This window comes from Heteronotia binoei, chromosome 5 (assembly GCF_032191835.1).
Source record: "Heteronotia binoei isolate CCM8104 ecotype False Entrance Well chromosome 5, APGP_CSIRO_Hbin_v1, whole genome shotgun sequence".
Taxonomy (NCBI): Eukaryota; Metazoa; Chordata; class Lepidosauria; order Squamata; family Gekkonidae; genus Heteronotia; species Heteronotia binoei.
In genome coordinates, this window is record NC_083227.1 from 88,363,640 (window position 1) to 88,390,491 (window position 26,852).

At 42.0% G+C, this 26,852-nt stretch overlaps 1 protein-coding gene across 1 annotated transcript in view; it reads right to left on the reverse strand.

Annotated features, from left to right (window-relative positions):
- CACNA2D3 (calcium voltage-gated channel auxiliary subunit alpha2delta 3) overlaps positions 1-26,852 on the reverse strand; it is a 1,102,401-nt gene that overhangs the window by 314,938 nt on the left and 760,611 nt on the right. Inside the window, exon 14 of the mRNA XM_060238809.1 lies at positions 7,264-7,281. Within this exon, the coding sequence (XP_060094792.1) occupies positions 7,264-7,281 (18 nt within the window). The remainder of the gene's footprint in view (positions 1-7,263; positions 7,282-26,852) is intronic.

Genomic DNA, 26,852 nt, shown 5'->3' on the forward strand with positions numbered 1-26,852 from the left:
AATTACTCCAAACAGCCTTTCTGGAAGTTAAAAATGCCATATTATTATCTTTATAAAATTTAAAATTTCAGCATAGTTCCCAAAATGAAACCATTAGGAGATTATAGCCTTGTGTGGATGTTCACTATACCTATGAAACAGAGTACTGTGATTCTGTTCATTGGCTATGCCGCTTTCATATTCCTAGCATCCCATTTGGTGATCATATTATGTCTACATAAGGACTGATAAATATAAATACTAAAATGCATAGGCATGGGTCATGTAATCTGCATAATCCCAATTGTGCAATGTACGATCACTTGATTGGAGACTATGCATAGTGGAGTCTACCTATACAGAGTTTATGAAAAATAGAGACATCAGGTGCAGAGACCAGCCAAAATGGATGTCCACCCTCACAATGTGTCTAGTGAATGTCTGTATAGGGCTTCAGTTACAGATTTTAGCTGATTTTAACAACTTAAAAATGTGAGCCTTCAACAAAGTAGGGGGGGGAAGAGACAAATAAACTGCCTCCTTGGGGTGGGGGACCTAGATACTTCTGTGTTATTGTATTGTTCTTTCGTACTTCATTTGGTTCAATTTAACTTTTTGAGTAACTTTAATAAAATGCTAAAATTTCTGCTGATGCATTTCCATGACAATATCAGAGTTGCAAATCTTCCACTGTAATTCAACACCTTGAAGAATGAAATAGTAAATGAAGCAAAAAATGATAAATGATGTCTGAAACTGAATAGTGCTACAATAAAAGGGCAAAACGCCTTGCTCAAACATGTTTTGAGTCAAAACAGAAAGAAAAAAGAAGCTGCTGGAAACTTTCAGGGAACAGATATTGCCAAAGGAATGCTCTAAAAAAATCAGAAGAATTTTTTATTCAAAGCAAACACTTTTTCATTAATATAGCTAACATATAGTCTCTCTAGCTTCATACATGTTCAACCCAAAATACCTCACAACAGGAATAGGGTAACACATCTTGAAGCCTGCTGTTTCAACAAAGCAAGTAAAGCAATACCCCAGTGAGCTATTGCAAGGGGATTGCTTGTTTTTGGAGGAACAGAATGGAAGATGAATCAAGAAATCTAAATACTTAATATATGGAACACAGAATAAACTCATAGTTAGTCTGAAAAAAAAAAAGTACATGTCTTAAAGAAAATGTAATGCTGAATCCAAAATTCATTCATGCTGAAGTCTATTATTAAGTCATACCACAGTGATCTAGCACCCATACCCCATTAATATATTTCATTAGTGATATAAAAGCCACACGAAAAATGCGCTGTTTTTGAAAAGTAGCTGTTCAGATCATTCCAATATCAACAATGATGCCAATATCAACCACACTACACAACCCTTGTATTTACTAAACATTTGTGCAAATTGGCTATAATCTTTTATACTCTTTCAAGAAGCACAATTAATCATGTGGAGTTGTAGACCTGTGGTCTGAATTTTCTCTGAGTTGCTTACATAGAGCACAGAAGGCTGCAAGTTGGGATTTTGCCCCAAACTGCCATGTTCATCAAACAGTTGTGAGAGAATTCTGTCCTGTCTGTCTCTTCTTCATCTATTCACAATTAAGAAAAATTACATTTCCACCTCTTACTTTGTGTTATTTTGTCTTTTATCTTCAGATGATGCAATAATATGTTCAATCATTGCTACAAGAAAGGCCACAAAGACTTTGGTAGTAAATACAAAATGATGGAAACAGCCATAAATACTTTGGGTAAAAATAAACTCTGATAAACACTGGCATTTATTGGTAAATTGTAGGAATGAGAGTGAACATGGATTATTTAGCAAAGGCATTTAGTTAATCATCAGATGAAATGATGAGTGACAGAAATTATTAAATCATAAGACTCTGAGGGTGATTTATACCTGCTCATGGCAAATGTTTTCTCTAATCAGTAAAGTATGGAAAGAAAAATGAAATTTCATAATTTACTGAAGGAATATGATTGGCTTCAAGACTCAATGGCAAATATCAGAATTTTCTGCTATTTCCCACTGCCTCCCGCAGCAGAATCACTGTAAATGTCAACTTTTACAACATTTCTAGTTATAAAGCATGCACATGGCTTCTTCTTGAAGATAAATTCATTTGGATCTATGCTGGGAAAGTAGCTAACTTTAAAAAAACATTGTTTTTATTTAAATGTAAGACAGATTTGTGGTTAAAGATATAGTGCAGCTTATAGTAGTATATACAAAAATATGTAATGTCACCAAAATTATTATTTATTTATGAACAAAATAAATACGCCACACCCAATCCTGATAGACTTCTAGCAGAAAAAAAACTTTGCAAATAATTGAAGTTGAATGGCAGCATTATTTTTCTAAAATAATTTGAAGATGAAAATGATTTATTCAAAATGTGTTTTGACTGCTCAAAGCAGATTGACTACTCAGAATGGGTACAAAGAAAAGACTTGTAGGTTAACACACCAATCCCAGCATAACTAATGACTAAGGGCAAACTCTATAAGAACATAAGAGAAGCCATGTTGGATCAGGCCAGCGGCCCATCAAGTCCAACACTCTGTGTCACACAGTGGCAAAAAATGTTATATACACACATACACTGTGGCTAATAGCCACTGATGGACCTGTGCTCCATATTTTTATCTAAACCCATCTTGAAGGTGGCTATACTTGTGGCCGCCACCACCTCCTGTGGCAGTGAATTCCACATGTTAATCACCCTTTGGGTGAAGAAGTACTTCCTTTTATCCGTCTTAACCTGTCTGCTCAGCAATTTCATCGAATGCCCACGAGTTCTTGTATTGTGAGAAAGGGAGAAAAGTACTTCTTTCTCTACTTTCTCCATTCCATGCATTATCTTGTAAACCTCTATCATGTCACCCCGCAGTCGACGTTTCTCCAAGCTAAAGAGTCCCAAGCGTTTCAACCTTTCTTCATAGGGAAAGTGCTCCAGCCCTTTAATCATTCTAGTTGCCCTTCTCTGCACCTTCTCTAAAGCTATAATATCCTTTTTGAGGTGCGGCGACCAGAACTGCACACAGTACTCCAAATGAGACCGCACCATCGATTTATACAGGGGCATTATGATACTGGCTGATTTGTTTTCAATTCCCTTCCTAATAATTCCCAGCATGGCATTGGCCTTTTTTATTGCAAACGCACACTGTCTTGACACTTTCAGTGAGTTATCTATCATGACCCCAAGATCTCTCTCTTGATCAGTCTCTGCCAGTTCACACCCCATCAACTTGTATTTGTAGCTGGGATTCTTAGCCCCAATGTGCATTACTTTGCACTTGGCCACATTGAACCGCATCTGCCATGTTGACGCCCACTCACCCAGCCTCAACAGATCCCTTTGGAGTTCCTCACAATCCTCTCTGGTTCTCACCACCCTGAACAATTTAGTGTCATCCGCAAACTTGGCCACTTCACTGCTCACTCCCAACTCTAAATCATTTATGAACAAGTTAAAGAGCATGGGACCCAGTACCGAGCCCTGCGGCACCCCACTGCTTACCGTCCTCCACTGCGAAGACTGCCCATTTATACTCACTCTCTGCTTCCTATTACTCAGCCAGTTTTTGATCCACAAGAGGACCTGTCCTTTTACTCCATGATTCTCAAGCTTTCTAAGGAGCCTTTGATGAGGAACTTTATCAAAAGCTTTCTGGAAGTCAAGGTAAACAACATCTATCGGGTCTTCTTTGTCCACATGTTTGTTCACCCCCTCAAAGAAATGCAACAGGTTAGTGAGGCAAGATCTTCCCTTGCAGAACCCATGCTGAGTCTTCCTCAATAACCCGTGTTCATCAATGTGCCTACTCATTCTGTCCTTGATAATGGTTTCTACCAACTTTCCCGGTATTGAAGTCAGACTGACTGGCCTGTAATTTGTTGTAGGATTTACAAGGGGGTCCCTAGACCTTTTGAGTTTGTGGGCATCTCTTGGATTCTGAAACAGGGCAGCAGGTGTAACTGCCACAGGAGGCAGAGATAACAAAAAGAAAGGTCATTCTGGGAGGCAGAACCACACACAGAGAGCAAACTCAAATGAAGGGGACAAGAGGAATAATTTGAAAAATACACTGGGTAAAAGGATTGAGAGAATAAAACCAATACTGTGGTAGCAGCTGTCACCAAAACAATATTTTAATTTGCATGGCCAGTTGAATCTTCAATGGCCAATCAGAAGTCATGCTATGCAGGAGCCTCACCTGGTCCCACCCACTAACCAAAAATACATTTGGGACCCCAATGTACACTATATTAATTGATTCAAGAGATCTTAAAGACAAGCACCAGTCCTCTTTGAACAAACATTAAACTAATAGCTATGTTAGAAACTTTCACAATGTTCCATAAGTTGTAGGCAAAATGTCTGGAAATTCAACATTTCTATGTTACACAAGACTGGATAAAATTAATTAGCACTCAATATTGCTCATTTTCTAGTCAGAGTTTCATACCATGACTAATGAGAGCTTATCACTTGATAAGGATTTGAAGATGTTGTAGCTGTCTAAATGATTCTCTTTTCAGACTTCCATGACTTCATGAACCTGGGCTTCTGACACAAGAACCTGGGCTTCTGAAGACTGTTCCAAGGCAATGCAAAGGAACAAATACATACTGCAGCAACATTTGCCCAACAACTGTAATTTCTCAGTACATTTTACCCTTTATCATCCTCATTAAATCTCTTACGTGTCCAGCAATACAGGAGAAAAATAATAATGCTGGACTTCAAGGCTACCTTGGAGTCACACTATCTAGAGGACCTTCCCTGATAATGACAACTGATAATAAGCTGGCTGTAGTTACCCAGTGGTTTGGAAAGGGACTGTTCCTGAGTTTAAAGTATTGCTTCAAGTTTTCTAGTCCACATTATTTATATTTTCTGGGGAATAAAATAGTTTTTGCACTTAATATTATTCACATGTATTCAGACCACATACTCAGTGACTGTTAGATATAACTTTCCATGTTTACAGGCTTTTTATTCTCTATGATAAATGTTCCATATCCACAGGCATATTTATTATTTGGTATTCCACACTTACTTTAAGGAGCCCATGGGACATACACTGTTCCCCCCAATCCATGTTATTGTCATAATAAGGATGATTGAGAATAGTTGGCCCAAATTCACTCAATATGGCTAGTGGGAACTTAAAACTACATCTTCTTAGACTCTACGCCATACTGACTCTCTTCCTTGTCCTTGTAGGAAAGGATAGTCTCAAGACTTACATATTCATTCTTCTGCATTACAAACCATGGGTTGAATCCATACAAAAATTCTGCTTAAGCAAGGAGAAATATAAGAAAAAAAGAGCATAGCAGTTGCTAACAGTGTGATTCTTACTGTATCCCCATTTGTGTTTTCACTTGCACAAAATCTTGTGCAACCAATCCTTGGGTTTCAGGAAGTGAACTGAACAGTTTTTCCTTTCTAAAAAATGGCTCCTCACATGAGACAACATGGGAGATAGAGAAGATTGTTGCACAAGATCTCGTGTGCATATGTTATTCATATGATCAAAATGAGACAAAAGCAAGAGATACTACACAAGATCTCACTCAATCCCTTCCCCAAGCAGAACTACACTAAGTAAATATCTTTTTCTATTTGTGCATTGCTGAATCCAGTCCAGAGATTGTAACTCACAGCAAACTACATAGAGTGTAAAAGATACAATTTTGTTTGTTTGCAGCTTATTAACACCCAATTTGACTAGAGAAGTGGTATAGAGAAGGAATAATTTGCCCTTTTCTCCCTTACTCCCTCCTGCACTTTTCACATATGGTGTAAAATGTACTGGGTCCTGAGATATAATTAAATGCTACTCTTTTATCATGTGGCTGTTCTGACCAAATTTGGAGTTTTCGAGGACTACACTGAACAGAAAACGCTCCATGTGTCTCCTGCATCATTTCTTGTTTTGCCCTCAGTAAGCTCTACTAGAAGAGCTATCCATGCAGAAGTTCTGTTTTAGATGTCCCCTCAGAAATGGCTTCTAATCTGCTCAAACTTAAAAAAAAATTACACAATTACACAGGTGTAGAAGGAAACAATTTTTCTAAAGCCCTATGCAGACAACCTGTTCACATGTTGATTCACCATAAAGAGAGGCAGAGTAGGCACAAGTATGGCACACCCCAACCTCTGCATAACTGCATGTGCCAATGTGAAGAAGTGACTATATACACACCTTCTCCCTGTGATCAGCTATGCTGTTTTCCACATGTTGCTGATCATGGGAAGAGGGCATGCATACAGGCACTTCCTCCATATGTTCATATCATGCAAATAACTCAGTGATTGCATGGAAGTGGGGAGCAAGGGGTGGGGCCATTATCCACATTCTCCCCCTCCCCATGTGATAAATTAATGTGTAGATGGATTATCTGCACAAAGTTAAAAAGAGCAGGAATTTTGCAGTTATGCACATACACAGAGGGCTCCCAGACCATAAACAACGTATGACTTTTCAATTCGAGACTACTAATCTAGGAAGGATTGCGATAACATAGATGTATGACAAAAATAGTCATTTTTCTCTAAAATACAGAAACTTTTGGAAGCCATAAAACTACACCCCTAATTGGAAAATGACATTCTAAAATGTTGCAGCTGTTGTGTTTTAAAATTATATTTGTGAATTATACAAGAATGATGCAACAGCATCAAGTGATATGTAGTCACAATTATTATTGTGATATCATGAAATGCAATGGTAGCTCTGGATCATACCATATCAAAGCAGAAGCTGTACTACAACAACAATGGCACATTGCATGGAAACCTCCTTGGACAAACTGTATGTTAGATGTATTGAGAGGCTTTTGACAAGACAATACAACAGGGACCAGTGAAAGAATATAGCCATACCATGAGTTCTATTATTCCTCTGGTAGAGTGTGCAAGGGTCTATGTATGGCTTTGTCACTGTTATGTCCATTTGATGGCTGTCTATTATTTTCACAGTGATAACAAAATGGTTCCTTTCTTGTATAAACCAGCAGTCCACTTCTTCATTTTATTCAAATAGCTCTCACATTGTATCTGAATTGTAGCACTCAGTGGGTGGCTTTGTCACAATGTCTGCCTTTGATTTAAGCAATGTTATGCTCCCCAGTTCATTACAGCTGTGACATTTAAATCATTTCACTGATCGCCATTGTACTATATTCATGACACTGTTGAAACATGAAGAGTTGGTGATTTCTTTGAATAAGTATTGATTGAAAATAGTTTACCTTTTGAGCCTGAGGAAGCTGGGAAAAAACAAGAACAGAATAGAACAAGCCATCATTATATAATTGATATGAAATATGAAAGCTAGTTTAGCTGCTTTATTAATTTTTAAAAAATCACCAAGGTAAACTAAAAAAAAAGGATAAAGTAATAAGAAAAGTATTTCCAAATAGTTTAATTTGTTGTATAAACATGGGGAGTACATTAATACAGGAGAGTGCCTGCTAAATATACCTAGCACCATGCAATTGGTTAACACGCTATAGTGCTAGAAAAAGGGGATCATTTCCCCTAACGATATGGTATTGCACTTGAATTGAATAGTTCCATCTTTCTGTACACAAATATAATTCAGTGTGGAATTATCTGCATCTTTTCCAGTGATCCTTCACTAATCTCTAAATTTTCTGTCATTATAAAAGCCCATTCTACTCAATTAGTCGTATTTATGATTGGGTATGCACATTTAAACACAAGCATTAGCAGCATACATTTGCCTGTGCATATGAAATGTGACTTGAGTTGCTTAACAAGTAGGATTATATTTTTACAAATTAAATTGTTAGTCCATCCAGGGTTGGATTGCAAGCTACTTGAACTTTGTGCCATGTATAATATATTCTTCCAAACAAATCAAAATTGTCAATAATATCTAAGTAAGAGCACAATCCCAGCCAAAGTCACACACTTATAAGTCTCATTTAATTCAGTGAGAAAGAGGGAAAAGATTTAAGTAGGAAAACTGAGAAATGATTTACTCACTGGAATCAATGGAACTTGGGAGTGTTTTTATTGTGCTTAAATTTGGCTACATGATGCCTTAAGAGTACATTCTGAAAGTATTCCCAATGCAGATATACCTATTTGGGTGTTCCATGAGTTATATATCAAATAACAACAACAAGAATTAGGCTGTACAATAGCACATCATATATATTATTACCTAAAAGGCAATTGTTACATTTCATAGTATCAGTTATGAAAAAAATTCTATAGCATATGATACCTACTTAGATAACACAATTGAGCAGGAACCAGTAGGGTCAATTATTTCCTTCTGAGTTTTGTTAATTTCCTCAGATGCAATCAATTTCAAACCATGAAAAAAACCTTTCGTGCTCTTAATGCTCTTAGCAGTGTTTAGATATCAGTGCCAAATGGTTCCATAATAAACATCAACAGAATATAGAAATCAAGAAAACATATCTAAGAAAACCAGTGAGTTAACAGTCACATACCAATTCTCAAGAAAGGAAATTCGGTGGAACATACTCCATTCAGAATTTACTAAGTGCAGATCTCTTTCACAAATACTCTATTTCCCTTTAGTAGATTGATACTGAAGGATTCTAATAAACAAGGACAAAATGTACAGGCAGAATTCCATACTCTTGGCCCAGGGCAGTGAATTGTTACAGAAAAGATGTCTGCCAATTTGAAGTTCATCATGTTCTGTTCATACTGCTGTGACTTGAATATTGTTTATAACTCAGTTAAAATAGATATACCCATATGCACGGCCAGCCCTGCCACTAAGCAAATCAGGCATTTGCCTAGGGTGCAGGCCTCCAGGGGGCACCAAATTGTTACTTACTGTTATCAGGTGCAGGCGGCTCACCTGCCCCAGCTGAGGGGGTGCAGAGTCAGAGCCCAGCCAGCCCGGAGAGTAAACAGGGAGAGGAAAACAGCAAGGGATTGCAGAGACCAGCCAGGCCCACCACCTCCTTCTAGAAGGTGGTTTGCCTGCCTCAGCCAATCTGCCCTGCCCTGCCCTGGATACCGCGGCAGCCGCTTCCCCCTCCCTTCTGCTCCTGGTTTCAGGCAGCCCCCTGGTGGAGTGGCACAGCATGGCCCCATCAGCCACCCACCTCATTCCCAGCTGCCAGTCCAGCACTAGGAGGTGATACCCAGGTCCTCTTGTCACCCATGATCACCAGCATGAACATAGCACTCCAGGATCTCAGCAGCAGTATGAGTGACTTTCCCCAAACTGCCATGCCTCTTTATGGAAAGTCTCCTTTGCATTTCTAAGCACCTCTGACAGGAGGAATCACCTCTAAGGTTGATCCAGGCTGGGTAGCCATGTTGGACTGAAGCCTCTAAGATTGTTTGCCACACCTTTAAAATGTATGCTTGTGAGGACTGGGCACTTGTTTGGAAAGACACGGAGAGGTGGAAAGATGTTGGAGGAGCACTAGGACCCAGCACTTGGCATGATGTGGGTGAAGGGACACATGAGTTCACCAGCAGCATGTTCCTTTAATGTGTTGTGTGAAGGAAACTGAGGTGCCTGGGCCCCTCCCTCTGCTCCGGAAGCTGCTGGCTCCTTCGCAGTGTGAAAGGGAAAGTTAGGGGAGCCCTTGGAATGCTCCCATCCCTTGACTGGCCTCCGTGCTCTTTTCTGCACCTCGCTGGAGCATGAGGATGGCCAAGTTGGACTTTTCTGCTCCTGTGGCTCATCGCCCAAAACAATCACACAAAAGGGCCAGTCTAGCCTGCTCAGGAATATTTTATTAGCACTTGATAGGTCAACAGGGAGGGGGGTGGGCAAAATTAGGCATGAAAGGCTGACATTAGAAAATGAAAAGCAGGAGGCCCAGGACTTAAAATGCTCAGTCTGGAGTTAAGCAAGAAGCAATCCTCCTACCCCAACCCCGCTTCATTTGGGAGTAAGCCCCAGTAGGTTTGCCAATTCCAATTTAGGAAATTCCTGGAGACTGGGGGCTGTACCTAGGGCAGGTGGAGTTTGGACAAGGGGGAGATGAATGAGGATCATGTGATCCCTAGATCCACCCTTTAAAGTAGCCATTAACTCTGGGTGAATTCTGGAGATCACATGGAGAACTTCAGGTCCCTAACAGCAGCCCTAATTCAGCACTGTGACTTTTCCCCCAATCATTACTTATTGTAAATATTTATACCCTGCCTTTCTCCCCAATGGGGACTTAAACTGGCTCACAACATTGTTCTTTCCTCCTCCATTTTTACCTTCATGACTTGTGAAGGTAAGTGAAGCTGACAGTGAGTGACTCTGGGTCTTAAGCAGGTCTACTCAGAATCCTACTATGGTCTATTCAATGGGACTTACTCCCAGGAAGGCTGGCGCCATCAATACACATATTCTCCATGGTAGCTGAAAGCATTGCCTCTGTGTATTCTTCCTTCCTTTACCTATTTTTATTTGCTGCAAGTGTGGTGTAGTGGTTAAGAGTGTCAGGCTAGATTCTGGGAAGTCTGGGTTCAAATCCCAATTCAGCCATGGAAGCTTGCTGGGTGACCTTGGCTTGGCGCAGTTACACACACATTCACAGCCTAACCTGTTGAAATTCTGGAAGACAATCAAGCTGTGATTGAAATTGCAAAAGCAGGAGGAGTAAAGACAAGAAATAGGTACACTGACATACGGTACCAAAATGTCAGATCATGTATCATAGAAGGGTCGATAAACATAAAGTATTGTGATACTGGCCACAATACAGCAGATATGTTTACTAAATCCCAGACTATGGAAAAGCATAATGAGCACTGTAAAAGGCTCGGATTGAGAAATGAGCAGAACTATTGAGAAACGAACAGAACTATTAAGAGGAGAATGTTGGAAATCAGTCCTAAAATGGCTGACTGACTCCAACTTAGTAATAGTAATGTTGTTTCTGCAATGTCATGCTGAGTCATGCTGCATCATGGCCCAGCTGTTTCTTGTTACTGAGGTAAGGTGGAATGACCTCACCTGTAATTAGGCTTTATGCTGACTCACAGAGCTGATGCAACCTCTGGTGAGCTTGCATGATTGATGTGTGTATTTAGGGAAGCTCAGTGAGCTTGCTCTTCCTGCCTGTAAGGATTGTGGGTACTGTGAGACTCACCGTCCAGGTGGCAGCGAACACTGCTGGTGTTGATCCTGTGCTACTGTGCTTGGATCATTCTGTGTATACTTACTGGTGTATACTGTTAACTACTGTAGTGTGAACTGATTACTGTGTATGACCTTGGCCTGGCAATGACTTTGAATATTGGATACTGCCCTGGTAAATATATTCCACTGTTGAATACAGTTGTCTCTCTTGTCTATTAATTCCTGTGTTCCCTGTCCCTCTTCAGTGTTTTCTGCTGCGTGCAAATTCTCTAATACACTTACCCAGAGGCCTTTAGTGGTATCTTTCCAGGTTGGTGAGAAATTCCTAAGGTCTCACTCTAGGCCTCTGAAAGAGAGGCCTGTCCTCCTGGGGAACCACTGTTGCCAATCTCTAATCTCCACGTGAGGGCTGAAGATCTCTCAGATTACAACTGCTATCCAAATAGATGTCAGAGATCAGCTCTTATTGAGGTGGGGGGGGGGGAGTGAACGCCTTCCAAATTGGTGAGAAATTAGGGTTGCCAAGTCCTTTTCATTCCCTGGCAGGGAACATTCAAGCACGCAACGTGCGCGCGTGAGATAAATGACGTCATCGCGAATTGACATGGGATGTCAATTGAATGGCGGGACCCATGTGGGGGCCGCTCTAGGCATTTCTGGGAAAACAATAAGATTTTCCCGGATGCTCTAGCCATTTGGGAGGTTAAAACTCTATGGTGCAAAAGTACAATAGCGTTTTAACCTCCCAAATGGCTAGAGTGTCTGGGAAAACCATAGAGTTTTCCTGGAAACTCCTAGAGCAGCCCCACACGGGTGCCACCATTTTGATGATGTCACTTACGGGTGATGTCCTCCTGGGGAACCACTGTTGCCAATCTCAAGGTGAAGGCTGTAGAAGCTGATTGGATAATTTCAAGCCAGTCACAGACTTTCAGTCTAACCTGCCTCACAGGGCTGTTGTTCAGATCAAAGGTGGGAGAGGAAAATGATGTAAGCTGATGCAATGGCTGAGGACTCCTCCCTATTAAACAGAATTCAGGTCTGGAGAGGGTGGGGTTTGAGGAGGGATAGGACCTCAGACAGGTACAATGCCATTTCTTCCTGGGGAACCACTGGAGATCACTCAGACTTACAATTCCTTTCTAGATGGCAGAGATTAGCTCCCCTTGAGCTGGGGGGGGGAGTCAATGCCTTCACTTGGGTGGGTACAGCAAGGGTGGTGGGCACTCACTCAGAGCCTCCTTCTAAAGCCCATTGTATTTTTCTTCACAACAAGCCTTACTCCTAGTTAATTATAAAAGGCAACATTTAAAATGGTATTTGCATCTAAGAAATCAACTTTTAAAATTTTAACCCAGAATTTGAGAGAACTGAGCCAAAAATTTAGCTCCACTTTCACTCAATTATTTGTATTAACAACAACAATTAATTGTATTATTTCTAAGCTACCTCTCAGTGTTTTTACATGACATCTGAGCACAGCCCCAAATTACCTGTTCTTGTTGCCAATGTGTAACCATAATATTAAGAATGCACTTTTTTTTCTTCCCAAATTTGAATGGTTTGTGCACAGTTTTAGAATTGGAGAATGAACAGCAATATATACAGGTGCAGTGAAAAATTATTAGAAAAAAACCAATGAGGTTGTATGCACAACTGTATCAAGAAAAATCTTTTCGTGTGCTCCACTGATGTACATGTGCACATCAGTAAAACAATTATTTATTAATTAATTAAAATATTTATATACTTGCCTTTCTCCTAAGCATCTCAGGACAAACAAAAAAGAATCTTGATGCACATACATACTTCCTTTTATTCTTTTATGTAGATGGAAGAAAAATATACAAATGAAGGAACTAAAAGCTGCAGCAGACACTTCTACCTCCAATTCTGAAATTAATTTTAAAATCCTCTAAATTAAAATGTTCAGGAAGGGTAGAATGTTAAACACAGCAAATACATAGAATGTAAAGGTACAGGCAAAGCGCTGAGATAATTATACCATTAGATACAGTAGCTCTAAAAGGAATATTCAATTTCACTTTTATGTTGAGTGTAAGCTCTGCCAACAATATTTTTGTGGCTAAAGACAGGAATTTATGGAAAAGAAACCAAGGTTGATTTACAGTGACTTTAAAAAACAAGTGCTCGAAAAACACTTGTGAACCCAAGCAATTTTACATGCCAAATATCCATTCTACAGTGCTGTAATTTGCAGATCTGAGATTTAGGATGATTTATTTGTTCTTCCTTATGGTAGTCCTGTTGCAAACAAAGAAATACACGCACTCACACAAATATATTTACAAGGATGGATTAGGAGGCAAAGCATGGATTTAAAGCAGGGGTGGGGAACTTTTTTCTGCCAAGGGCCATATGGATATATATAGTATCACTCGTGGGCCATAAAAATTTATCAACTTAAAAAACAGTGCTCCGCCCAGGGAGAATGATTCAGGCCAGCAAAATTAATGTAACTAATTGTTTTTCTATTTGAAGTCATGTGGGAAGAGCCTAATCTGGCGTGCACACACACACATGGCCTGCCACCCTAGACAAATGCATAGTCCCAGGACTTTTTTGTAGAAAAAGCCCAGCAGGAACTCAGTAGCATATTAGACCACATCCCCTAATGTTAGCATATAAGGTCACACGCTCATTAGCATATTAGGCCACACCATCTGGAATAATCAAGTGCAAACTGAACTGTGACAGTAACTTTTCCAGGCCCTGCAGCTATTCTGGCCGGCCAGCCAGGCCCCAGGGAGGCTGCTGCACAGCACAGCTGGGCCCCACGATCCTCGCTGGCCAGCCAGGCCCAGAGAGGCTGCCACATGGCTCGGTTCAGTCCAGCAATCCCCGAGGGCCACACCAAGTAACCTTGAGGGCCGGATACAGCCCTCAGGATGGAGGTTCCCCACTCCTGATTTAAAGTATTAGAGGTAAGATTAGTGTGATATTTTCCATTACATTTTTTCATATGAGTACTTTATCACTGTTGCCTCTACAATCTGTAAATTCATGATCTTTTCTTTGAGATAACAGTTGTGATGAATTGTTCTGTTGACTCACTGCCGGCGTCCCGGCTTACTGGGCCATGGCAGATGACCCCCAGGTGAAAGGGTGGAGCCAGTACCGCGCACACTGCGCTTCACCTAAAAAATTCCTCTGCGCAGGCCTGAAGGGCATATCCACACACCAAACGTGGACTATTGCACCCTTCTTAAATCTTCGTTCGCGAAGAGAGAGAGAGAGAGAGGGTATATTTAAAGCTGGTTATAAGAAACATGAACAACTCATATTAGATCTGACTGATTTTTTCTTTAAAAAATCACTTTTTTACTGTTTTGACTGACACTATCTCTTCTGTGAGGCCACATGAACAAACAATTTTCCTAATGGGGAGAAAAAACCCAGTTCTCTAACCCGATCCTATCCAGCAGAACAAAACTGCCTAATTTTTAAAAACTCAGCTGGTACTGTTGATTACAGTAGTTTTCTCAAACCCTGCTAAGACATTTTTTCTCTTAAAAATGTGAATGTTCTTATCTCAAAAGCATAATATAGTAGTTATTTTGCATCTGCTGGATACTAGGATTTTTTTCATCTCTTTGCAAAGACATAAAGCATTATACATCTTACCTCCCTTTTCTGAAATATATGGTTCACTTACAGAAATTATCTATCCTGCAATTACAGCCACTTATAATGCAACTTCAACATCTTTCTGTGACTGATGTTTGGTGTACCATCATCATAATCATTGCTGAGCTAAAGGTTCACTGCTAAACAGATGCTCGCAGTTTAGCCTTAAATAAGAATTTGGGCACGCCAATGTCATCCCCCATTATTTTGACATCTTGTGGACCTGACAGCAGTGGCTGTATGCATCAGGTTTTGTAACAAAAAGCACCATAGTGAGTATAAGAAAAACTGCAATTAATGTGCTAGCTTCAAGTTCAGGCATCATCACATAGCTAAATCTTTCCTTGCACTGTGAAGCTGTAACCAGAGAGAAATCCTCTGTTGCCTCCTCTCACACTATTTACCTTTATGATGTCAACATGTAAGCAAAGAAATACGGTATGTGATGATGCTTGAAGGAAAAATGGTGAGTATAGTTCTTGTTCTCGTTCTGGTTTCTTTTATTAAACATTAGAGAGGAAAATAGCACCACCTAACAATGGTGGATGGCACAACTGCCATCAGCAGAAACGGAGGGCCAAACACTATTTTCAGCCCTCCATTCATTTCAGTGGGGCATAACTATAAGCAACTGCTCAGAAGCAAATGGGGTAGTCCTTGAGTTCAGCTGCAGTCTAATTTCTGGAACAAACTGTAAAACCATACAGCCATTTAAAATAACTTTAAAGTTTTTAAGAAAGAAACTAAATACTGAAGAATCCTCAGGCTGAAAGCATTTTTATGCACTGGAGTTCCACATACAGACTTCCTCTTTTCTTCTTAAGCTCACTTACTAGTGTTGTAGCTATGAAATGTTGGGAATGATGTGATGAACTAGGGAAAACCTGTGTACAGACAAGGATTTCTTCTAAAATGGAATGTGTAAAAAGCAAAGGAACAACTTTTATAACTATTTGGTAGTAATGTTTTGTTAGCTGTGACCATGGTACACTTGAAAGAAAAAATAATTTAAAGATACAATGAAGAAGTATATAGGCACAAGTAAAAGATAATTGTTCCAGATTATGTCTACAATTTATAGCACTGCCCTGGTGAGACTGAAGAGAATGCACAGGCATAATGGTACCAGCAATAACCACCAACACTAAATATCTTCCATCTGAGCTGTTACTTAGCACAGAAATGAGAGAACAAGATGTTAAGAAAACTGAAAGTTTGCTTTCTCTTAAACATCTTTTGGGTAATCAAAGGGCTGAATTTACAGAAGCCATCATTTTTCTCTTTGAAGAATCTTAAAGATGTTTCCTTAATTAATGGTACAACATTAGCATAACTTTGTCCTCTCCATTACAAGCTACATTTTAAATTTTTAGCAGCATGATAATGGGTGCTATTCAAAGATACAGTTCTGAATTATGTTTATGGTTATCAAACCTCTTAGCCACACCAAATAGTCTGTCATTTCTGTACTATATACCAAGATGCAAGTAATTGTTCCGTAATTAAGATTACTGGTCTATAATTAAGCTTGGTCAGTACAAGGTTATTTTTTACCTCATTCTACTAACAATTCCAACAATTTAGACATTACAGTGCAAACTATTTACACAGGATCTTAGAAGTTTTTAATATAATGGTTTTGTACCAGGCACCTGCTAACTTCACAGCTTTCTGACCCAGTAACAGAGTTATTGACTTCCTCACAGATTATTGTATGTGTTAATTACACCAAAACGTTCATTTAAGAGAGCCTAAAAATTATGTTTGTTCCTCCTGCAAGTGCTTTTAATCCAGTATTGGAAAGTTCACAATAAATTATGGTTCCTACCTAAGAATGTATTAGAATGTGAATATATTTATTTTCCCTTTTCAAAATAGCCTTTTAAAAATATACCTTTCAGCAGGAAATATAACTGTTGCCATGGGGAAGAGCTATAAAGCAAACCTGGAATTAAATATCAAAATTTCCATTCCTAAACCTAATTTTCTAAAGTTTATTAAAACAAGGAAGACAGAAGAGCTATGTTAATGAAGGCAACTTAAAACAATACCACATACACTCTAATTAATTCCAGAGGCTCACTGTACACAACAGAAACAATCTGCATACATTCCATATATGAAACAATAATTGTTTTCTGACATGCTGTTGACTGAACATCTTAACTTCATATTGTAAAACTGTGATGGAATGTACAATAAAAAGTTTAAAAATATTATGATTCCAAACAGAGAGGAGCTGAAGTTTTTTTTATGTTTAGATTCAAATGTTCATATTTCAGTGCACACTAAAGCAAGTGGAATGGAAAGCAAGTGTTTCACTGCTATCTATATTTTGACCACTAATCACAGCTGAGAGAGAAGACTGCAACAGTGATCTGGAATCAGGATACAGGTCAGGGGCACAGCATCTGATTTGCATGCAGGAACTCCCAGGTTCAATCCATAGCATGCCCAGTTCAATGAATCAGTAAAAAAGGTAGATATGGAAAATCTGTAACTGCTGCCAGTCAGAGTAGACAATAATGATTCTGACAGACCAATGGCCTGATGCAGTATAAGGCAGCTTCATGTGTTCACCTGCAAAACACAAGAAAAATAGGTTGCTTACCTAAAACTGATGATCTTCGAGTGGTCATCTGCACATTCACACCCTTGGGATACAGCACCTGTGCTGACTCTGATCAGTAATTCTAAAGTACCAATAGAGGGATTTTTGTGCCCAAGCCTCTGGGCATGCACAGGAAATTCACTGTGCATGCTTGGAGGGCAGGGTGCCAAGATTCTACCAGTTCCTTCTGACTGCTGACTAACCCATCTGCAACTGGGCTAACAGCAGAGGGAAAGGATGTGTGGATTGTCTGAATGCACAGAGGGTGTGATGCACAGAGACCACAAAGAAGATCTATGTAATTCCTGAGAATAATTTCCAAGGAATGCTCTTAATCCAAGTGGGCTAAAGCCCAGGCAGTCCCATGTCTTTGCAAGCCCTATCCACAGTACATATGATAGCAGGCAGGACTGAGGCTAAGATAGATTTGTTTCTTACTAAAAATGTACATATAGGACTACTGTTGAGTTGGGAAACTTGAGACTTTCATGATCAAGAATTGGGAGCCTCCCTGAATGGTGCCCCACATGTCTTTTAAAATTAAAAAATGGAACTCCAAAGTAGGGTTGCCAATGCCCTGGTGGGGGCAGGGGATCCCCCAATTTGGAGGCCCTCCCCCCACTTCAGAAAGCGGGGTGTGTGTGTAGGAAAATGTCTGCTGGGCACTCTATTATTCCATATAGAGACCGATCCCGATAGGGCATAATGGAGAATTGATCCGCGGGTATCTGGGGCTCGGAGGGGGGGCTGGTTTTTGAAACAGAGGAACAAAATTGACAGCATAGCATCTGGTGCCTCTCCCCAAAATACCCTCCAAGTTTCAAAAGGATTGGACCAGGGGGTCCAATTCTATGAGCCCCAAAAGGTGCCCCTATCCTTCATGATTTCCAATGGACAGAAAGCATTTCAAAGGCGAGCTGTCCCTTTAAATGTGATGGCCAGAACTCCCTTTGGAATTCAATTGTGCTTGCTGCACCGTTGCTCCTGGCCCCATCCCCAAAGTCTCCTGGCTCCACTCCCAAAGTCCCCAGATATTTCTTGAATTGGATCTGGCAGCCCTACTTCAAAGTGACATGTGATGGTACTTTGCACATGTAGTACATGCTGCTTTAATATACTTTTGCATTTTCCTTGTGCGTGCATCATCGTCCTTGTAACATCAACAACTTCAAACTTAAGTCTTTATATTCTAGAATAATTTCCTTTGTCTTTTGAAAGACTGTGAACATTCTTTAAGAAGCACCAGTGAAGTCTGCAAAAAGTATCTTTGGAGGGGGAAGAAAACTGTTATGTTTGAACATGGTCTGGGATTCTAGAAGAGCCTTGATAATTCACTTTACTTTTCAAATTGTTGTCCGTCACTATTTTTGCATCAGCTATCATAGCTTTGAGCTTCACAATTTTTTTTTTTTTGGGGGGGGTGGGGAATGCACATTTTGTGTGTAAGTGGATACATGGGCCTCCTATGTAGGTCTGCTAACTCAGGGTTGGAAAACTCCTGAAGGTGCTTTTCAACAATAATGCCAATGAAAATGAAGAAAACAACTCGTTATGCTCAGCTATAATTCCAAACAAAAAGTTTCCAAATGGCAATTTAGTTTGAAACTGGTAATAGACGTTATATTTATTTCTATCCAAGTGTATTTACATATAAACCAATGTAGTAGCAGTAATGTCATTTTAACAGCATCAGCTAAGAAAATATTATTCCTAATAAGCACATTAGTATTGAAAAGATTAAATGTGTTGCTCAGATTAATTGGTTTAAATACTGAGTTTAGTTACAAACCACTATCATAAATAACTATCCTTTTAAAAAGAAGTTAGGATAATGATACTAATCAGTCAAGACACTGAAACTGGAAAGACAGCTGATGCATGGGGGGGGGGGGGTTAAATCCTCTGTACAATCTGAATTCTAACCAAATTAACAGCATAATAAGAATATATAGCTATTTGGAGTTTACAGTGAGATGCAAATACAAAGTATCATAAATATAATAAAAGCTGAACGCGTTCCTCAATTTTTATTGGAAGTTGTGGCTACCACAGGAGTGGCCTTGCACTCCGTCACCACTTCCCCCTGTCATTGGGTAGCCTCTCTGCGACCCGCCTACTGCCAGCCCTGTCAGGCCAGAACCCCATCAGAAGGCCATTGACCTTTGAGCGAGACAGTTCTCTGCTGAGAGGTTCTCCTGGAGCCTTACTGATTACTACTGCCTCTCCTAAGGGCCTGTTGTAAGAAGTCTGGGGTAGACCATCTCTCCCCCCACACACACAGAAACAATGCTGCTGCAAAGCAAACAGTGAAGCAAATCGTAATCTGTGAGAGACATGTTTCTTGACCCCTGCCTACTCAGGCCCAGGAATGTTAACAGTCTTACCTGGGAAAGCATGGTGACTGAGCTTCCAGCCGGTTGCATCCCTCCTGCATTCCTGCTATTCCTGTGGAAGATTAACGACTACTCCCAGAAAACATAGCCAATTTTGGAAAGAACAAATATGGGAAGTCAAATATGGGAAGGACTAGAGCAAAGAAAGGTACTAAAAACCCTCACTACAGACCTTCTAAAAAAGGTAATATTGACTTAGAAGAAGCTGAAGATTCTGACTTGGAGACTTCTCTGTTAGAGGAAATGGCGGCAGAAGGGAATAATCCTCCCCAAAGCCAACAGACTGAGATATTGCATGCCCTAACGGGGACAAAGAATGAAATTAAGAATGATATAAGGTCTCTTAGTGGAGAGGCTGGACAATTAAAAAGGGAACTTGGACTTCTTAAACAGTCAGTCGAACCAATTAACAAGAAATTGGATGAACTCACTGCAGCGTTGAAAACAACTGATAAGAAAGCTGAAGCTGCATATCAGACGGCAAAAAAGACAGCAGAAGATTTGAAAGACTTTAAGGATTTTGAGTCCTGGGCCAAAAATAACATCATACTTCAGGAGCTAAAACTGAGAGAAAGAAAGGCCAAGCTTCATGGAATATCTGTAAATTTTGGAGACGGAAAACCTTACTACGGCTTTAAATAGATGGCTGAGTCAGATTCTTCTCACAGAAGGAGGAGCAGAGTCTTCCCAAGAGATTGTCACCTCTGCCTTCCATCTAAACATTTCCTGACAATGTTTCCCTGGACATTGTTGTTGAATTTAAACAACTACAGATGAAGAATAAACTTTTTAAAATCACCAGGGAAAAATGGGGACTGTGCCTTGAAAACACGATAAGTTTTTTTATTTCTTGATATTCCAGCTGAAGCAATCAATGCAAGGAGGAGACTGAGAGAAACAATGAAGATTCTACATGAAAAAGGAATTCAGTATAGATGGTTACCGCTACGCCATCTAGCGGTCAATATGGAAAATCAAACTTTTACTGCATATAATGAGGCATCACGCAAGGAATTAATAGATAATGTAATTAAACAAAAGACTGGAAGAGTGTGAATCGGGAACTTATGGTTTTTTTTAAGAGACGTTGAGAGCAATTAATAGGAGAATATGTATATAGTTAGAAGACAGAATCTCTCTCTCGGCTTGACTTCGCGAACGAAGATTTAAGAAGGGTGCAGTAGTCCACGTCTGCTGCAGGCTCGCTGGTGGCTGACAAGACCAATGCGGGACAGGCAGATCCGGCCACAGTGGCTGCAGGGAAAAGTCTGATTTGGGGTTGGTGCTGTAGCAGTGCGATTCTTCCTCAATCTCCTCAATCTTCCTCAATCAAGCATTAGTTTATTGAATGAAACGAAGCAGAAAGGAATTTAGGCAAAGGGGGAAACCCCACTTTTGAAACTGACCAGATTTTTTTTTCTGAAACTGACAAGCAGCTGTGAATCCCTGTTTTCTAAATTGCTGAGCCCTAGGGGATTCTCTGATGATGATCGTCATCATCTAGATCTACTGCGGCTCTTTGAAGCATCATGCTAAAGAAGATCGTAAAGAGAGTTGGCGCGAGAACGCAGCCTTGCTTTACACCTGTGCCTATTGGGAAGGGCTCCGAGAGGTCGTTGCAGTGTCTGACTTGGCCTCGCTGGTCTTCATGTCGCTGGATGATCATGCTGAGGAACCTTGGGGGACATCCTAAACGTTCCAAGATTTGCCACAGGCCTTTCCTCCTAACGGTATCAAAAGCTTTGGTAAGGTCGACAAAAGTCACATATAGACCCTTGTTCTGTTCCCTGCATTTCTCTTGGAGCTGCCTGAGAACAAATACCATGTTGGTGGTGCTCCTGTTAGCTCTGAAGCCGCACTGGCTCTCTGGGAGGAGTTCTTCTGCAATGGTGGGCACCAGTCTGTTCAGGAGTATTCTGGCAAGGATTTTGCCTGCGATGGAGAGCAGGGTTATCCCCCGGTAGTTGGAGCAGTCTGGCTTTTCCCCTTTGTTCTTGTGTAGAGTGATGATGATTGCATTGCGAAAGTCCTGTGGTAGTTTGCCTTGTTCCCAGCAGATGACAAGTACTTTGTGAAGTGTGCTATGTAGTACTGTGCCCCCATGCTTCCAGATCTCTGGTGGGATTCCATCAACTCCCGCTGCCTTGCAACTTTTCAGTTGCTTGATGGCTTTAACAGTCTCTTCTAGGGTGGGGATCTCATCCAACTCTGTTTTCACTGGTTGAAGTGGGGTGAGGTGGATTGCTGAATCTTGAACTATGCGGTTGGCACTGAAGAGAACCTGAAAATACTCCGACCACCGGTTCAGTATGGATACCTTGTCTGTGAGGAGCACTTGGCCGTCTGCACTATGCAAGGGACTCTGAGCCTGATATGATGGGCCATATACTGCCTTCAGGGCTTCGAAGAACCCTCTTAAATCACCAGTGTCTGCACACAGCTGGGTTCTCTCTGCAAGCTTGGTCCACCACTCGTTCTGAATGTCTCGAAGCTTGCGCTGGAGGTTGCTACATGCAGCGCGAAAGATTGCTTTTTTCCCGGGACAGGAGGGCTGAGCAAGATGTGCTTGGTAGGCAGATCTCTTTTTCGCTAGTAATTCTTGGATCTCTTGATGGTTCTCGTCAAACCAGTCCTTGTTCTTCCTTGTGGAGAACCCAAGGACTTCTTCAGAGATCAACAGGATGGTAGTTTTTAGGTGTTCCCAGAGTGCTTCTGGAGAAGGGTCTGTGGGGCAACTGGGGTCCTCAATTCTTGGCTGGAGTTTTGCCTGGAAGGCAGCTTTAACTTCGGCTGACTGAAGGCTGCCAACCTGAAGCTTCCTCCGAGGGATACCTCCTCTCCTGGGTGTGGGTTTAAAGTGAAGACGGAGATTGCAGCGTACAAGATGATGATCCGTATGACATTCTGCACTGGGCATTACTCGAGTGTGTAAGACATCTCGAAGGTCTCTCTGGCGCACCAGAATGTAGTCGATAAGGTGCCAGTGCTTGGACCGTGGGTGCATCCAGGTTGTCTTCAGGCTGTTCTTCTGCTGAAAGATAGTGTTGGTGATGGTGAGCTGGTGCTCCGTGCAGAATTCTAGCAGGAGGCGCCCGTTATCATTGCAGTTGCCAATGCCGTGTTTGCCAAGTACTCCTTTCCAGGCTTCTGAGTCTTTACCTACTCTGGCATTGAAGTCGCCAAGGATAATCACCTTGTCATCTGTAGGGGTCTTCCGTACGAGATTGCGTAGATCAGCATATAACTTGTTCTTTTCTGTAGGATCTGCTTGAAGGGTTGGGGCATACACACTGAAGAGTGTTGCATGCTGCTTGTTTTGAAGTGGGAGGCGCGTGGACATGATGCGATCTGAGTGACCTGTTGGCAGGTTTTCAAGTTTGGAGGCAATGGAGTTCCTGACCATGAAGCCAACGCCAGAAAGGCGGCTCTCAGCCTTTGACTTACCCGACCAGTAGAGGGTATAGCCAGCACCGTGTTCTTGAAGACTACCTTCCTCAGGGAAACAGATCTCACTGAGAGCTGCTATGTCGATATTCAACCTGAGAAGTTCGTGGGCAACTAGAGCAGAGCGTCGTTCAGGGCGACCACTGTCTACTGTGTCAAGCATGGTTCTGATGTTCCAACACGCAAGCTTTAGTCTTTGCACACTTTGTGAGGCAGGTGCATGCCTTTTCTTTGTTGTTATTTTTTGACCGCAAGTAAGGATGCCCGTTGACTGCGGCTAGCCAACTGGGGGGGGGAGACGAGCTTTGTTTAGGCCACCTTTTCTAGGCCCCTCTCCATGCGGAGCAAGCAGTGCCGTCCCTAGATAAGGCTGCTTGGTTGTTCAGCGTGCTGCCGAAAAATGCTTTCGTCTCCGGGTCAGCATCAGGCGACCAATACCCTGAACCGCCTACATGCAGGATCGGGACTGCGGCTTCCAGTGGCATCTTCCACCTGCCATTTCGCCCCTTGCCCATCGCTGCAGGACTTGGGGTGTTGTGGGTTGTGGATGTGGATATGCCCTTCAGGCCTGCGCAGAGGAATTTTTAGGTGAAGCACAGTGTGCGCGGTACTGGCTCCACCCTTTCACCTTGGGGTCATCTGCCATGGCCCAGTAAGCTGGGACGCCGGCAGCGAGTCTTCCAGGTGGTAGGTGTTACATTAACGAGCTCTATCTGCCCGGGTTTGATGTTAGAGTTTTCCTTCTCTTGGCTGGCGAGGTTGGTGAGCCCAGCCTGCCCTTCCGGTTATACCGCCGGACATTCGGTCGGACCATGATGTGGCAAACTCTGTGAGAAACGGGGGGGACCAGCGGGAAGGTGTTGCCACAGATGCAGTAATGCAGGAGAGGCCATTGCAGTGACCATCTGCCAGGCATAGCCGGACAGTGACCACGCGGCGTTCACTACACCGGGAAAGGAGAGGCTATGTATTGCGCATACACTTTCCCTGGGGGGGCAGGATACCCAAGAGGGAGCCCACCCCCCCTCAGAAGACAGAATATTTCCCCCGGGAAGTGCTAGCTAGAGGCTGTTGCTAGACAACCCAGGCTGCTTTTCTCAGAAAAGGGTGAGGCCTCCGAAAAATAGAATAACATACAGTCCACAGTTATTTTCTCCAGGATTAGGAGAGAAATCTGTTGTCTGGAGTTCAGTTCTGATCCCAGGAGATCTTCAGGCTCCACCTGGAGGTTGGCTACCCTAGGCCTGGCAGCACCCCTGGGTGACTTGATGCCACCTGGCTGGCATGACTTAACTAAGCTTGGCTGCTTGCCCCTCTATGACAGCCAATGTGAATTAGCAGTTACCAACTCCAGGTTGGGAAATTCCTGGAGATTTGGTGGGTGGGGCCTGGAGACGATGAGTTTGAGAAAGGACGGGACCTCAGACAGGTATCATGGCATAGTATCCACTCTCAAAATTAGCCATTTCTGTCTGGAGAACCATTGTTGCCAATCCCCAGGTGAGGGCTGTGTCATTATACCCTGCTGAGCTTGTTTGCTTCCTGCTTTTGTCCCCATTGTGGAGAAAGACGGTACTTTTACTAGGCAGATGCTTTAGAGAGAGGGGAGAAGATGGAAAACTGAAATCAGATAAGATCCCCTACAGAAAATACCTGCCTTGAGGTGCATACTCTATAACACAACCAGGCCAGGCCAAAAGAAAAAAAAAATGCCACAAGCTCACACTGATGCTAAACACCACAAGGCTGGATATGACAGGAAAAGGTGACAACAATGCATTGCAAATAAAAGGAATGATGCGCTTCAGTGTCTGTGCGACTGTCATCATGCTCCCTCTGCACACACCCACGCACCCATTATTCTTCCTTCTTGGCATCCTAGACCTGCTTCAGGACTTTGAGCCACCACAGACATGAGCACACACACACATATGTGGGGGTGGGGGGATGGAAAGCCAGTTATTTCAGCTGCAGGGTGGGTGGGAAGACAGCAAGGGTGAGGAGCAGTGTTCCCTTTGAGTTAGCATGCGCTAGCTCACAGATTTTTAACCTCCAGTTCACACTTTTTTGTCTTAGCTCAGGAAAAATGGCCTCAGAGCACAATAATTTATGAAGTAGCTCACAACTTTAATGCCAGTAGCTCACAGAGTAGAGTTTTTGCTCACAAGACTCTGCAGCTTAGAGGGAACATTTGTGAGGAGGTGAATGAAAGTCAAGTTTGTTGGGGGGTGGGGCTTCAGAGCAGTGTCTGCCAGACCCAGGTTTCTGCTGTGGAAGCTGACTGGGTGATTTTGGGCCAGTTACAGACATTCAGCCTAACCTAACTTACAAGGTTGTGCAGATCAAAGTGGGGAGAAGAAAATGATGCAAGCTGCTTTGATCTCTCCCTCCCACACCAGTGTGAAGAAAGATTGTCCTTTTCCTATGTAGAAGGTGCAGGGGGGAGGAAGGCAATGGAAAACTGAAAGAGGGGTAGATAAAGAGAAGAAGATACGATTGCCAACTCCAGGTTAGAAGATTCCTGGAGACTTAAGGGGTGGGGTTTGAGGAAGGATGAGACCACAGGCAGAAATAATACCATTTCCTCCCAATGAACCACTGTTGCCAATCTCCAGGTGAGGGCTGGAGATCATTCAGAATTACAGCTGCTCTCCAGATGACAGACATCAACTCCCCTTCAGCTGTGTGGGGGGAAATACATGCCTTTGCTTGGGTGGGTGGAAGACAGCAAGAGTGGGGGGCACTCACCCAAAGGCTCATTCTAGAACCCATTGTATTTTTTTCACAACGAGCCTTATTACTAGTTAATCATAACTGTTAATGCTATGCTGTAGTTATAAGATGTATTGTTACTATATTAGCCTAGTGGTTCTCAAATGTTTGGACTTACTTGTGAAATCTGCATGGTATTTTACACCTCCCAACATAAATTGCAGAAATCTCACATCACTTAATGCTGAACAAGTTTATATATTTGTTTAAAAATTAGTATGCATATATAGTTGTACGCCAATGTGATTTCATACATTATCCAGAGCAAACTCAATTTGCCATCAAACCTCCTACAGCCTTTCTTTGCTCACATTGTCCTACCTCCGTCCCTGCCTTGTGTTCCACCTTGTGAGGGCAGCTTGACTCACAGTTCAAGAACCACTGTGGGCATTTTCGCACTCACCTTCAGCCGGCGCGACCCCCCTCTTCACCGCGCAGGATCTGCGCGGATTTCGCACTAAACGCCGCGGAGCAGCCGGAAGAGCCGGAAAGTCCCAGCGCTTTTGCCGCGCAAACGGAAACTGCTTTTTGGCGGTTTACGTTAGCGCTGCAAAAGCGCCGGGACTTTCCGGCTCTTCCGGCTGCTCCGCGGTGTTTAGTGCGAAATCCGCGCAGATCCTGCGCGGTGAAGAGGGGGGTCGCGCCGGCTGAAGGTGAGTGCGAAAACGCCTTGTGTTAGTCACCTAAGTTCCTCTTTATATTTTGCAGTTTAAAACTCTGTGTATGAAAATATATAATTATGATAATCTATGCAATTGAGTTTGTGTGTGAGAGAGAGCCCGTGAATGCTTTACATGCCAAACAAAAAGATTAGTCAGGGAGTGGGTTTTTTTTTTTTTTTGGATGTGTTAAGGATTTTCCAGGAAA